The sequence below is a fragment of the Carassius carassius genome, chromosome 17, assembly GCF_963082965.1.
Source record: "Carassius carassius chromosome 17, fCarCar2.1, whole genome shotgun sequence".
In the NCBI taxonomy this organism is placed as follows: domain Eukaryota; kingdom Metazoa; phylum Chordata; class Actinopteri; order Cypriniformes; family Cyprinidae; genus Carassius; species Carassius carassius.
In genome coordinates this window covers 27,889,525-27,905,259 of record NC_081771.1, presented here as the reverse complement: position 1 = coordinate 27,905,259, position 15,735 = coordinate 27,889,525, and the positions used below count along the sequence as shown (strand labels likewise).

Here is a 15,735-nt window from a genome sequence, read left to right as displayed (position 1 = left end):
TTTGATATGCCGGTGGATTCACCGCTAATGAGACTCTTTTTCTCGGATTTAAACTCTTTGAATCCTCTAATCTCCGTGCGCGTGGCTCTGTGATTAGAACACCGGTCGCTGGATCGAGTTTCCGTTCATTCTCGCCCGCTGCAGAGAACATCCAGTATTTGATTTCTGCTCCACATGTCTTCCACAATACTACAGCCCTTTGACAGAATGCCCTTGTTTACGCCCTCACACATGAGTCCATCTTGTGAATCACCGTGGATCTTCTGATGACTCATAGCAGTCCGATTGCAGTAAGCCAAATGAGGTTTAAAGCATCACGTATACAAATAACAGCTCCATCATTCATTGAAAATGAAATATGTGGATTTAGAATTGTTGTAGAGTTATAATGTAAATATACATAGTGATATTAATGCTATATGTTTTAAGCTTTAAATATGGGTCCATGACAAATAAGAATGTCCGATATTGAAAGTTTAAAACTCGTACTTAGATGTCTTTACATTCAATTATTTAAAAATATTATATTTAATACAGCTTTTATTTCAAATGAAGTTTCATGTTTGATCCGAGCAAGACGTCCTATTAATAAAAGGCAAAGATATGTGATATACTATTTTTTTGAAAATCTAAAAGATACACATTCAGAAGGGGTGCTTTGTGTTCTATGGTTCTATCGTCAGATGACAATAATAATAAGTTTCTTGCGTATTCTAGTTAGTTGACAGTCATTCAAGATCTTTTAAATATTTTTTTTTCTCTCTTGATAGTTTTAACCCGTTAATAAAAGTGGGGAAAAATACATCTAAATGACTTTTTCAAGAAATTGGAAACATACTAAAGAAGCTTTACTCAAGTATTTCTAAGTATTTTTTTTAAAGTGATATGTATTTTTAAATAACTACATAACGCCGTTAATACAGTTCAAATTTTGATAGGCCTACATTTTGCGCACACACAAAAATAAAATGTAATTAAAATGACGAGCTGTCCATGGTTCTGAAAAAGAAGAACATCAGAAGTCATTTTATATTTGCAGTATAGCCTATATACATAAAACAAATCCGGAGCGTGACTGTCCATCATGTTTTTCATTCTTTTGCTTGAGTTAAGGTAGCGTTTATCATACGTTTATTTTTCTCTCTGAAGGGTTATGCCTGTAAGTTTCCTTTTGAACTTTCTGCGAAGGTTTTTCCTTTTATTTAAACAGCATAATATTTCTAAAAAATATAAATGTGAATACTGAAAATAAACGTTAATGTAGAATATTAAAGTGGGATTTGAACTGAAAACAATGGGTTGCGAAAGAATCACTTAATTGGAGAAGCCCACGTGACTGCACGTGTATCCTCCGGTCATAAGAACAGGTGGTCGCAGAGAGCTGAAGGATCAGATCAAACACACACACACCTCCTACTAAAGAGAGTCGTTTTTCTATGATTGAAGCCGTCCTAAAGTTGTGTTAGGCACAACGTTACGTCTAAATCTTCTCATAAATTCTAGAAAGCTAAAGTTAAAGTTATTTTGTACTTGTCAAGCGCGTGTGAGATTTGCCCGTCACTCATGAAGGTAGAGGAAGAGCTTAGGAGCGGCGGCGGAGCGGTGACCGGTGCTCGGGGCACCAACGACTGCTGCATCACCAGACTGCTGAGCGTCGTTGAGAGCGAGTTACAGGCCGGCCGAGAGAAGGGAGACCCCACTGAGAAACAGCTCAAAGTCACCCTGGAAGATTCCGAACTCTGGAGGAAATTCAAAGAAGTGACCAATGAGATGATTGTGACCAAGAACGGCAGGTGAGCCTCCATGAACCTGATGCCAAAGCTGTAAAAGTCTTGTGAAAGCAGTGGTGTTTGTTAATAACATTTGTTTTTTTATAAACCTACGGTTTATTTTTCACAAATGACATTCAAATTCTTACATTCAAGTAAATTACAAGTTCTTATTGTTTATACATTAAAGAACATGTGGTTATAGTTAATAATTAGTATAAAGATTAGTAAAGAAATTAGTAAAGAAATATGCCATTCGCGTCAATGTGATAGTTTGAATCTAAACTTTAAAAACAATTGCGTTAGTTTGGATCCTTATGAAAATGTTTATTAATTTGTCAGATGTTTATCAAATTTAGAAGTTTTTAGATTTTTTTTTTTTTTTAACACGTACATAACGTTACCCCAATGAAATATTCGGACAATGAAATTAGTAGGCTATTATTATTTATTATGATGTTTACATTATTTAACAAAATATAAAATCAAGTGACATTTATTTTAAAGCAAAACTTTTTCCACAAAAGATAGCCTATTAGGTTTTTATATGATTAAACAATATTTATACTATACCAAAAACTTCAATTCAATTTTTCAAAAATGTCTCAGAAAAGTTGGTCATGGAAAAAAAAGGGGGTTGCAGACGCCAATGCAATGACATTCAAGCATTTTTAAATATTACTTGGGTATCTTAAAACTTTTAGGGGCCAGTGTAAACATGTAATATTGTTTCTCAAGAGAACAGAAAAATGTCGATGTGATTTGAGTTTGAATCTAAATGCTGAAAACAATTGTGTTAGTCTTCATCCATATAAAAAAAGTTTATTAATTTATCAGTCGTAATTTTAGTGTTATTTTTTTAGAAGTGTTCTCATTAATAAAATTAAACTATGTCCCCATGGTCCAGTTATCTATCTGTTTTTCTATTAAAATGCCTGGTCATCCCCAAGCAGGTTGATCATTTTGTGTTGCTGGTATTGGCACTTGGTGGTGTTATGGTTTTTGGAACAGGCAGATTAATTTAATTGAAAAGGCTTGTTGTGGTGTTATCGAGCTGAAGGGTGACTTGACCAACTCATTCAGTAGTTACAGGTCAGCTCTGCAGGTGGGTGTCCTTCCATTTGCAGCCCCTCTTAAACGTGTTCTCATCCATAAAAAATAATCATGGGGGAAAAAAAGTGGAAAATGACTAGCGTCCAACCTCTCATGAAGTTCATGCTTGTAAAGTTAAGGCAGGCAGTGTGAATCATTGTTGGGGATAACTTTTTAATCATGTATGTGAGTGTGTGACAGTTTTTGGATAGATAAGATATTGTGTCTTAAAAAGATGTAAAAATGTAAAATCCCAAAATGTAAACTCTTTGATTTCTTCTTTATATGGAAACAAAAGAAGATGGTCCATGTCAGTTGTGGAAACCTTTGAGTTTCATTGTATGGACAAAAGAGAATTTAATTTAAATGCACAAGATGTTTCAAAAGTTTGTTCCTACACTTATAAAAAAAGATACTTTGAAATAAATATAACACAAATATCTTGTGTTTTTTGTTTTGTAGCAGCAATGGCATAGAAGAACCATTTTGGGTTCCCTAAAGAACCTTTCAGTGCACCATTTTTAATCTTTATCTGAAGAACACTTAAATATAATTGTCTTTTATTGGCATTGATGGTTCCATGGAGAACCTTTAACATCCACATAACCTTTTTATTCCACAAAGGTTATTTTTAGTGGGAAAAAAAATTCTTTAGATTATTAAAATGTTGTTTACACTAAGAAGAAAAGAAAAGGTTCTTTTAAGAACCGTTCAGGTTCAAAATGGTTCTTAGTCATTGCTTTGAAAACCCTTTTTAGAAGCGCTTTTTTAAGAGTGAAATAATCTTTTGTGCAATGCACCATCAACTCATCAAAAAATCTGTATTTTAACTGGTTCAGAAACACTTTTCACTCAGAAATTCCTAGCAAATTTCACAAATAATTACCAAGAAACTACGTTGATTTAAACGGGGAAATTTTAAAATGGGAAAGACTGAAATAGTATTTCCTTGTAAACAAACTCTGGTAACCTTCATTTTATTTACAGCTTTGAAAAAGCTTGATTTATTTATTTATTTATTTTAGATCTAGCAAGCATTCTTCTGTCCTTTGTAGGAGGATGTTTCCAGTTCTGAAAGTCAGCGTGACGGGTCTGGATCCCAACGCCATGTATTCGTTCCTGCTGGACTTCAGCCCTGCAGACGGTCACCGCTGGAAGTACGTGAACGGCGAGTGGGTTCCTGCGGGCAAACCTGAGCCTCACAGTCACAGCTGCGTCTACATCCACCCCGACTCACCCAACTTCGGTGCCCACTGGATGAAGGCCCCGGTGTCCTTCAACAAAGTCAAACTAACCAACAAACTCAATGGAGGCGGACAGGTGCTGACATGCTGACACATACCAGACAAAAAGTTCCCACTGCATTTTCTTCGGCCGATTTCTCAACTTAATCATTCCCAGTTAAAAGTCTGAGAAAACAAAGTCCCCCTGCACATTACTCACATGTAACACTCATGTTGTACAGGTGTGTAATGCCGTATGTGACCCGTTCCGTAATCTTGAGTAGCCTCTCTGGGCTCTTGTGTGTCCATACAGGCTTCTGTAGCTTTTAGGAGTCTTGGCCTGCCTTTAATCACCCTGTGCGCTGCCACAGGGAAATTTCAAGTGTGCATTTATACAATTAGTGCGCTCCTCTGCATCCACTTCACCTATGGAGCCCCTTTGTTCAGCAGGGACTGCATGTAAACAGGAATAAACAGCTCTTAATTGCCACTTTTCTCATTTAATGCACTTCCTGCCGTTCAGACAGAGAGTGGTCTACTTCAGCTAGCCATCCTGGCTTTCAGCGGGGCCGCTGCGAGGTGCTCCAGCCCGCTCCATTCGAGTATGACTCCGCCACCAAATTATTATTGGTATTTACATGACCCCTCCCCTGCGCCCTCCCCGCCACCCATCCTCTTCTCCTCTATTCCTGTCTGTTCCCTATTTACCGGGGTTTTTAAACGCAGAGCTGGCAGCGAAGAGGACGATGAGAGAGAACCAGCTCTAAATGAAATAATTGCTGTGGTTAGTTGTACATTATGGTAATTACCTCTGTTTTTTCTATGCAAAATTAATTTAGCCATCAGTCCTTAGATGTTCAAAAAGGCAACATATTAAAAAAGGCAGCGGGGACAGAAAAGCAAACAAAGCCCTTTATGTCCCCTGTAGCCATGCGGATGAGTACCTGCCCCTCATCAGTCATTGTAATCTACCAATTAGAGTAAAAAAAAAAAATGCTGCTTTTCTCTCTCGTTCCATCCGTCTCTTTCTCAGAATTCAGTCCATAGATTTATCCATGCTTGATGTGGTCACTGCAGTCATCCGAAGAATTTTTCGCACACACACTCAAAAAAAAAAAAAAAAAAAAAAAAAAAAAAACACAGACAATGAAGTATCTAAATGTAAAGACCTACCAATACACAGTATAGTGTTACTGTCCGAATTTTCAGCTGATGACTTGGAATGCTATGGCACAGTTCTAATCCAACTTTTTATGGCATAAATAATTACGTATTGACAAAATACATTTATTCTTATCTGATTAGACTTATTATTCTTAGTAGGATAGTTCATGCAAAAATGAAAATCATGTCATCATTTACTCCCTTTCAAGTAGCTCAAAAACTAAATGAGGTTCTTTCAGCTGTTGAACACGAAAAGAAGATATTTTAAAGGGGTTATATGATGCCGTTTCAAGTTTTCCTTTCTCTTTGGAGTGTTACAAGCTGTTCGTGAATAGATAAGATCCCTAAAGTTTCAAAGACTAAAGTCTCAAACCCAAAGAGATATTCTTTATAATAATATAATAATAAGTTAAGACTCGTTCACGCCCTCCTAAAATGCCTCGTTTAAACACGCCCTCACAACTCTGTCACGGTGTGGGAAGATTTGCATAACACCACCCAAATGTTCACGCAAAGAAAGTAGGTGTAACTATTATTCTTGCTGTAGTGTTGTTGCTGCTGCCGTCATGTCGTGGAGACCCTGTGTGTTTCATTGTGAAAGCGAAATTACTTTGTTTGGTCTTCTAAAAGAGAACACAATTAGAAATCAGTTGTTAAGTTGTATTTACAACACCGTTCCAGAACAGTTCAACCCAAATAATCAGGGTGTGTGCAGCATTTTTATAGAGGACTGTTTCCTGGGAGAGTAGCCTACAGTGCCGGCTGTGAACAAAGGCTGTTTATATAAACACGACGCGTAAAAAGAGTCATTATAATCAATAATTATGTCCCCACGGAATGCAAAAAATGCCTTGTTTGTAATTGGTTTTATTGTTTTTTCCCGTTGTGCCGGGACACGACATCACAGTATGGTAAGGGGCGTAACATATCCGTCACACACTTGAGGCATTCAGCCAATCACAATGCACTGGATAGCTGGCCAATCAGAGCACACCTCTTTTCAGACCGATGAGCTTTGTAAACACGGGGCATAGAGGAGCAACAATAATGTACAGTGTTGTGGAAAATAATGTGGTATTTTTTAAACCTTAAACCGCATCAACACATTGCATTACACCAAATACACACAATAATGTTTTGTTTTTTTAGCAACGTCATATGACAACTTTAAGTAATGTTGGTAACCAAACAGTTGATGATAGCTATTGACTTCCATAGTTTGGAAAAAATACTATTGAAGTCAGTGGCTATCATCAGCCATTTAGTTACCAACATTCTTTAAAATTATCTTCTTTTATGTTCAGCAGAAGAAAGTCAGTCATACAGGTTTGGAACAACTTTAGGGTGATTAAATGATGACAGGATTTTCATTTTTGGGTGAACTATCCAAGTTTGGTACTATCAAAATAATTAGCACATCCATCAAAACAATTTTTGCCATACAGCACTGCAAAATAGCCACCATGTCAGGTAACTTTATACAAATATGTTGACATTATTATTAGAATCATTACAATTATTTATTATTCATTCCACCACTTAAGAAACCCAACCTCAACCCATCTCTTTTACTACAGACCAGTTTCTCTTCTTCCTTTCATTGCTAAAACACTTGAACAAGCTGTGTTCAACCAAGTCTTTGCATTTCTGACACAGAACAACCTCCTTGACAGCAACCAATCTGGCTTCATAAGTGGACATTCAACTGAGACGGCCTTGCTCTCAGTTGTTGAAGCCCTAAGACTGGCAAGAGAGGAATCCAAATCTTCAGTACTTATCCTGCTTGATCTGTCCGCTGCTTTTGACACGGTTAACCACCAGATCCTCCTATCAACCCATACTGGCAAAGGGCATCTCAGGAACCACACTTCAGTGGTTTGAGTCTTGCCTATCAGATAAGTCCTTCAAAGTATCTTGGAGAGGTGAGGTGTCCAAGTCACAACATCTAACTACTGAGGTGCCTCAGGGCTCAGTTCTTGGACCACTTCTCTTCTCTGTCTACATGGCATCACTAGGTTCTGTCATTCCAAACCAAGGCTTTTCATATCACTGCTATGCTGATGACACTCAACTCTACCTTTTATTCCATCCTGATGATCCGACGGTAGCTATTCGCATCTCAGCTTGTCTAACAGACATTTCTTGCTGGATGATGGACCATCACCTTCAACTCAACCTTGCCAAGACAGAACTGCTTGTGGTTCCAGCAAACCCATAGTTTCATCACAATTTCACCATCCAGTTAGGCACATCAACCAGAACTCCTTCAAAAACACCCAGAAGCTTTGGAGTTATGATTGATGATCAGCTGATTTGATTTGCTTTATTCAACATCAAGAAGATCAGACCCTTTCTTTCAGAACATGCTGCACAACTCCTTGTTCAAGCTCTTGTTCTGTCCAGGCTGGACTATTGCAATGCTCTCTAAGCAGGTCTTCCAGCCAGTTCTATCAAACCTTTACAATTAATCCAGAACATGGTAGCAAGATTAATTTTTAATGAGCCAAAAAGAATACACGTCACACCTTTGTTTATCAATTTGCACTGGCTTCCAATAGCTGCTCGCATAAAATTCAAGGCATTGATGTTTGCCTACAAAACTACCACTGGCTCTGCACCCATTTACCTAAATTCATTACTTCAGACTTATGTGCCCTCTAGAAGCTTGCATTCTGCAAGTGAATGTTGCTTGATTGTGCCATCCCAAAGAAGCACAAAGTCACTTTATGGACTGTTTCCTCCTGTTACCTCCCCAACTCAATCTGAGCAGCTGAGTCCTTAGCCATCTTCAAGAATCGGCTTAAAACCCATCTCTTCCATCTTTATTTGACTCTTTAACTTTAGCACACAATATTCTAATTCTATTCTTAAAAAAAAAAATTCGAACTACCCTTCTAATCTTTTTGTATTTTATTTTAATTTATTATGCAATTGTGTGTGTGTGTGTGTGTGTATATATATATATATATATATATATATATATATATATATATATATATATATATATATATATATATATATATATATATATATATATATATATACAGTACAGACCAAAAGTTTGGAAACATTACTATTTTTAATGTTTTTGAAAGAAGTTTCTTCTGCTCATTAAGCCTGCATTTATTTGATCAAAAATACAGAAAAAAAGTAATATTATATATTATTACAATTTAAAATAATTGTTTTTAAATTTATTATACTTTAAATTATTTATTTCTGTGATGCAAAGCTGAATTTTTAGGATCATTATCACTTCATATTAGAATAATTTCTAAAGGATCATGATTCATTATCAAAGTTGGAAACAGTTCTGCAGCTTAATATTTTTTCAGAACATGTGATACTTTTTTAGGATACTTTGATGAATAAAAAGTAAAAAAAAATCAAATCAAATAAAAAAATAAAAAAAATCAAATAAATGCAGGCTTGATAAGCAGAAGAAACTTCTTTCAAAAACATAAAAAATAGTAATGTTTCCAAACTTTTGGTCTGTACTATATATATATATATATATATATATATATATATATATATATATATATATATATATATATATATATATATATATATATATATATATATATATATATATATATATATATATATATATATATATATATCTATATCTATCTATCTATCTATCTATCTATCTATCTATCTATCTATCTATCTATCTATCTATCTATCTATCTATCTATCTATCTATCTATCTATCTATCTATCTATCTATCTATCTATCTATATAGATATAGATATAGATATAGATATAGATATAGATATAGATATAGATATATATATATATATATATATATATATATATATATATATATATATACACAAAACATATATACACTTACAGTACAGACCAAAAGTTTGGACACACATTCTCATTCAAAGAGTTTTCTTTATTTTCATGACTATGAAAATTGTAGAGTCACACTGAAGGCATCAAGGGCTATTTGACCAAGAAGGTTTTAAGTGGTTTAGGGGTGAGCTGGACCGCAGACAGAAGGCAAAAGGGCCAACAAGTGCTAAGCATCTCTCAGGGAACTCCTTCAAGACTGTTGGAAGACCATTTCAGGTGACTACCTCTTGAAGCTCATCAAGAGAATGCCAAGAGTGTGCAAAGCAGTAATCAAAGCAATAGGTGGCTACTTTGAAAAACCTAGAATATGACATATTTTCAGTTGTTTCACACTTTTTTGTTATGTATATAATTCCATATATAATTCCACATGTGTTAATTCATAGTTTTGATGCCTTCAGTGTGAATCTACAATTTTCATAGTCATGAAAATAAAGAAAACTCTTTGAATGAGAAGGTGTGTCCAAACTTTTGGTCTGTACTGTATATATCATTGCTCTTTTTGTTGTTTTTAATTGCTTCCACCGTCCTCATTTGTAAGTCGCTTTGGATAAAAGCGTCTGCTAAATGAATAAATGTAATGTAATTTAACAACTAATTCGACATTAAAACTTTTAATCTAACAAAAACGTTTCTTGAGCAGCATATCAGCATATTCGAATGATTTCTGAAGGATCATGTGACACTGAAGACTGGAGTAAATTAAGATTCACCATCAAAGGAATACATTACACTTTAAAATATATTAAATGGACATATTATGTGTAAAATATTTGATATGTAATGTTTGTGCACTCATAGCTGAAAAATTAAATGTATTATACCCATTTACAACAGTTGTATAAAATGCTAAGGATGTGTTGATAATTCTTCTTTACATTCAAAACCTTTGCCGTTTTGCATCCTGTTTGATACCTCATTTAAAATTCATTTTAAAACATATAATAGTACAGTACGAACCTTGATTTGGTGTGTTAATAGATCTTACAATCTTCTGTAATAATCTTCTCTTCTCTTCTCTTCTCTTGCTCCAGATCATGCTGAATTCTCTCCATAAGTACGAGCCTCAGATTCATATTGTTCGTGTAGGAGGCAGCCACAGGATGGTCACCAACATCTCTTTCACAGACACGCAGTTCATCGCTGTAACAGCCTACCAGAATGAAGAGGTAAGAGCATCTTCACAAAATATTTTGGTTCAACATGTCTAACGAGATCATTCACCTAAAAATTTGGATTCTGTTAATTGAATAATTCTGTGATTTAGTCATTCCAAAAAACAGGTCACATTTCTGACTACTATAGCCCTTGAAAAGTCTTTCCCATGCAATGAAAGTGAATAATCAAGCTCCTACTACAACTTGTGCACTACAGTATACACCCACATCTTTCTGGGTGAACTGTACCCTTAAAATAAAGCTGTCATGTTTTGTTAAATCCAAAATATAATGACTATGTGAGATATTTTACTCTCACAATCCTCTATGCTTTCTCCTTTCACAGATAACTGCACTGAAGATAAAGCACAATCCATTTGCCAAAGCTTTCCTTGATGCAAAGGAAAGGTACTATTCGTTTAAATGACATTAAACAACAAACACAGTCAGTGTCAGAAGATAAGTTTTCTCACTGAGTTAACAATGTGTACTTCAACTCATAATAATATCATAGCGGGCATTAGCGCTAGACTAGTCAAGCTAGCATGACTGTGCGAAATCAGCCATGATTAGCAACCAATTATTAAACATTTATGCTTTGAATCGAGTGAGTGTGTGAGTAAAGGAGCTTGTTGGAGAGGCAGTGTGAAGTGAGAGTGAGAGATTTCGAGCAGCTACAGTGAAGAATGTGTGAGATATTACACAATAATGTTGGTGTTAAATTACTGTTCTCCAGTATATGTAGTCATAACTTCACCAGAGCAGAGGTACAACACTACTCAAGTGAGACTGTACAGAGAAAATTTAAACTATTAAAGGTGAATCTCATGAACGTGTTTCTCACCATTTCTCACTGTTAACTTGCTTAACAGCATGCATATTTCTAGCATATTGGCTGTTTATTAATACTTATAAAGCACATATTAATACCTAATTCTGCATGACCATATTTTACATCCCTTAATCCAACCCCATAACTAAATTTAACTACCTTACAAGCTGTTATTAATAAGCAGCAAATTAAAAATTTATTGAGGCTAATACTATACTTAATAGAGAGTTAATAATAAGAATTTGACCTTAATAAAGTATGGCCAAAGTAATTATATTTTGCCTAAAGCAAATGGTATAATATGCATATATAATTAATACATATTTTAGGACTGTAGTATTTTGCATTGTTACATTTTATTCATGACAATTGAAAAATATTTCAGAATTAAAGGGAGTACTACAAATACTATTTTGATATAAAACTTGATTATTTAAGTTATATATATATACAGTACAGACCAAAAGTTTGGAAACATTACTATCTTTAATGTTTTTGAAAGAAGTTTCTTCTGCTCATCAAGCCTGCATTTATTTGATCAAAAATACAGAAAAAACAGTAATATTGTGAAATATTATTACAATTATAAAAATAATTTTTAAATTTATTATACTTTAAATTATCATTTATTTCTGTGATGCAAAGCTGAATTTTTAGGATCATTATCACATGATCCTTTAGAAATCATTCTAATATGATGATTCATTATCAAAGTTGGAAACAGTTCTGCTGCTTAATATTTTTTCAGAACATGTGATACTTTTTTAGGATACTTTGATGAATAACAAGTAAAAAAAATAAAATAAAAAAATAAGCTATGTTTTTAAAATATAAATATTTTGTAATAACAATATACACTACTGGTCAGTAATTTGGGGTCAGTAATTTTTCTCTTTTTTTTAAATAAAATTAATACTTTTATTCAGCAAGGATGTGTTAAATTGATAAAAAGTGATAGTAAAGAAAATATATTATTAGAATATATATTATTAGAATTTATTTATTTTTTGAATAAATGCAGTTCTTTTTAACCTTTTATTCATCAAATATATTAGACAGCAGAACTGTTTCCAACACTCATAATAAATAAGAATATTAGAATGATTTCTAAATTATCATGTGATAGACTGGATGTTACATGTGACACTAAAGGCTGGAGTAATGATGCTGAAAATTCAGCTTTGCATCACAGGAATAAATTATTTTTTTTTAAGTATATTCAAATAGAAAACTATTATTTTAAGGTGTAATAATATTTCACAATATTACTGTTTATTCTGTATTTTTGATCAAATAAATGCAGGCTTGATGAGCAGAAGAAACTTCTTTCAAAAACATTAAAAATAGTAATGTTTCCAAACTTTTGGTCTGTACTGTATATGTATATGTATATATATATATATATATATATATGCATTACACAGCACAGTCCATACACCAGTGAAATATGAATACTAAATTTAATCAAATTATTAGAAAATGTTTGATGAAATTGAAAGTGATTTGTCATGATAATAGTAAAAGTATAAGAGAGATTATTATCTGTGAGATGTACATCCAGTAAAAACCTGACAGGTGTCACATGATGTGCCTAAAAAGAAAATAAACAGTGAACAAAATTATGATAATGTAAGTACTCTTGGATACATTATACTGTTCAGTATTTTTAATAGTTGTGTAATGCATACAAGTGAACACATGCTATTAAAAAAATAGTGAAAGTAAAGGTATTTAAATTGGTACAAAAAAAAATCAGTTTCTAGTGATTCATCATCAAAGAATTCTGTAAAAGAAAAATGTATCAGTTTTCACGAAAATAAGCAACATGGCTATTTTCATTAAATAACAATAAGAAATGTTTCCTGAGCAGCAAATCAGCATGTTCGAATGATTTCTGAAGGATCATGTGACACTGAAGACTGGAGTAATGATGCTGAAAATCCAGCTTTGAAATCACAGGAATACATTTGTTACATGAGCATAAAAGAAAAAAATCTTACCAACCCAAACTTGAACAATAGTGTATGTGGTTCATTTATGTGTATTATTAATCATTATGATATATTAGTCCTATATGTGAGGTTTGTCTCATGCATGAAGCTGTCTCTCTCCATAGGAGCCATCCTAAGAATCATCTCGAACTGCCAGCTGAAAACCAGCATATGGGCATCCCGCACTGTTAGTCATTCATTTTCTGATTTATAAATTTATTTTTCTTTATTTAAAAAATATTTACAGCATTTTGTCATGTGAATCATATTGGTGTCTGTTTGTTGGCTGCAGGCGGATGGTTCATATCAAATCCCGACACCCTGTGTTCTGCCAGTGGTGGGAACTTTCCGTACCCAGGAGGTTTACCGCTCACTCCCCATCATGGGTACAAACACTACCCAGGCCTGCATGGGCACCGAGCAGCCCCCTACCCATCACCCTACCTGCCCCGCCATCATCACCACCACGGCCATAACTCAGGTGCAGTTTAATTATGTCTGTATTTATAGACAGTCATGCTTTTTGTAGAAAGACAGGGTTTATGAAGGAAATGCAGGGGGATTGTATGCTGATGAAAAGCTAATAATTAATAAAACGGAATTTTGGGTTCACTGTAAAGGCGGCTTCTCACAAATTCTATTTCTGTATGTGCTGTGAGTTTAATACATTAGTGAACACAGTTCTAGATTATCTTTATATTCACATTTGCATAATATTTAAAAAAAATTTGGGATAAAAGTGTACTGCATCTCACCAGTATTATATATATTATTTTGTCATTTTTAGTAATTTATCAGACACTTTTATCCAAAGTGACTTACAAATGAGGACAACAGAAGCAATCAATATTCTTATTAAAATAACTAAAAATCGAAAACTGAAAGCTAAAACTTTATAAATACTACCTATACACATTTTAAAAATAAAGAAACGTAACATTTAAATGTAAAACTAAATAAAAAAATATTAAATTATAAAATATATTTATATGCAACCATTAACAGTCATCATTAAAACATAAATGTGCAAATGTGTCTGTAAATTATTCAAATGTGATATTAAAATATTGGGGTTCCTTCCAAGTATTTTATGGTCAAAGGGTTTGGCTGACAAAACAAATGGGAACCCCTGTATTAAGGGAATAATTCATCTAAAAACCTAAATCAAGTAATTGTTCACTCACCATCATGTTTCAAACTTGTATGACTTTCCTCCTCCTGTGTAAAATAAAAGGAGAAATGTTTTAAAATGTACCAGTCATTAATTTCTCTATAATAAAAGTAAATGGGGCTCCAAACTGACAAATAGTTTACATATCGTGTCGCTTCAAGTTTTTTTGGTTGTCAGTTTTTTCTTTATCTCACTTGAGTTTTCTCATTTTTCTTTGAAGTGTCTCTATCTGAGAATCTGAGTCCAGGTGCTGTGCAGATGTTCTCTGGTCACGAGGGATGGACAGGTGTGTCGTCTTCTGGTCCTGCTGCGATGCTGTCTGTGCAGCCCGCTCCAAGCTCTCCTGGAGCCAGCAGGTCAGAAAGAAACCCGACTTTTAACTCTTAGGTAATATGACAATATTTCCAACAATAAGTGAATAAGCTGATGTTATTTTCAGTCAGTATCCATGCCTGTGGACTGTGAGCAGTTGCACGGTCTCATCCAGTCCTCCGGGGGGCATTGTGAGTGCCACACATAGCCAGGAGGAGCCCGGAGATGGAGGCTCCACCTCAACATCACCCTGCTCTCTGCTGCAGGGCCACGGACCAACCAGCTCTGAGGGTCGTGTGGATCAAGCCAATCACAGTAGGGTAGGCGGGTTAAGCTGGCCTTCTGTCTCCACCCACTCATTTTGAGTGTTCTCGTTTATTTGCAAAGAAAGAAATGTACATGGTCTTTGAAGATTGTAAGTGTACAGCTGGTTCTGACATGTCAATGGTCCTGTCCCAATTGACTCCATCAGCCATTTCTCTGTCTAACTTCTTTTATCTTTTATGGTAGAAAAATTGAAACTGTTTGTGCTTTCAGTGTGTTGTAAACTTGTCGTAATATTGTATTTTGGTATATTATATTAAGTCATTGCAATGGATCTGAGCACAGCTTTTGTGTTAATGTTGTCGTCAAAGTCAGTGATCATCTAACAGCTGCAGAGGTCATGGGTTCAATTCCCAGAGAACACACATGGTGATTAAAAAAAGAAATAATTCGCATAAAAGCATCGGTCCTATAATTATAAATGTACATTAACGTTCAAAAGTTTGGGATCGGTAAGATTATTTTTAATGTTTTTTGAGATTTTAGGTTTTTAACTCTCTTATGCAAACCAATACTGCATTTATTTGAAAAAACAGTAAAAACAGTATATATTATAGTGTATTATTATTATTTAAGTGAACTGTTTTCTATTGTAATATAATTTAAAATCTAATTTATTCCTGTGATGGTAAAGCTGGATTTTAAGCATCATTCCTCCAGTCTTCAGAGTCACATGATCCTTCAGAAATCTTTCTAATATGCTGATTTGCTATTCAACAACCATTTCTGATTATCATCAATGTTGAAAAAACAATGTTCTTGCATTTTCATGGAAATGGGGATTTTTTTTTTTTCAGGATTCTTTGATAAATAGAAATTTCGAAAGAACAGC

At 34.3% G+C, this 15,735-nt stretch overlaps 1 protein-coding gene across 1 annotated transcript; it reads left to right on the top strand.

Annotated features, from left to right (window-relative positions):
• The first annotated feature begins 1,376 nt into the window (after positions 1-1,376).
• On the top strand, positions 1,377-15,345 carry tbx19 (T-box transcription factor 19). Its single transcript, XM_059570247.1, has 8 exons — positions 1,377-1,793; positions 3,917-4,181; positions 10,151-10,285; positions 10,620-10,681; positions 13,222-13,283; positions 13,389-13,577; positions 14,488-14,623; positions 14,707-15,345. The coding sequence occupies exons 1-8, from the start codon at positions 1,564-1,566 to the stop codon at positions 14,942-14,944; spliced, it is 1,317 nt and encodes a 438-aa protein (XP_059426230.1). The 5' UTR covers positions 1,377-1,563; the 3' UTR covers positions 14,945-15,345.
• Positions 15,346-15,735: the final 390 nt, after the last annotated feature.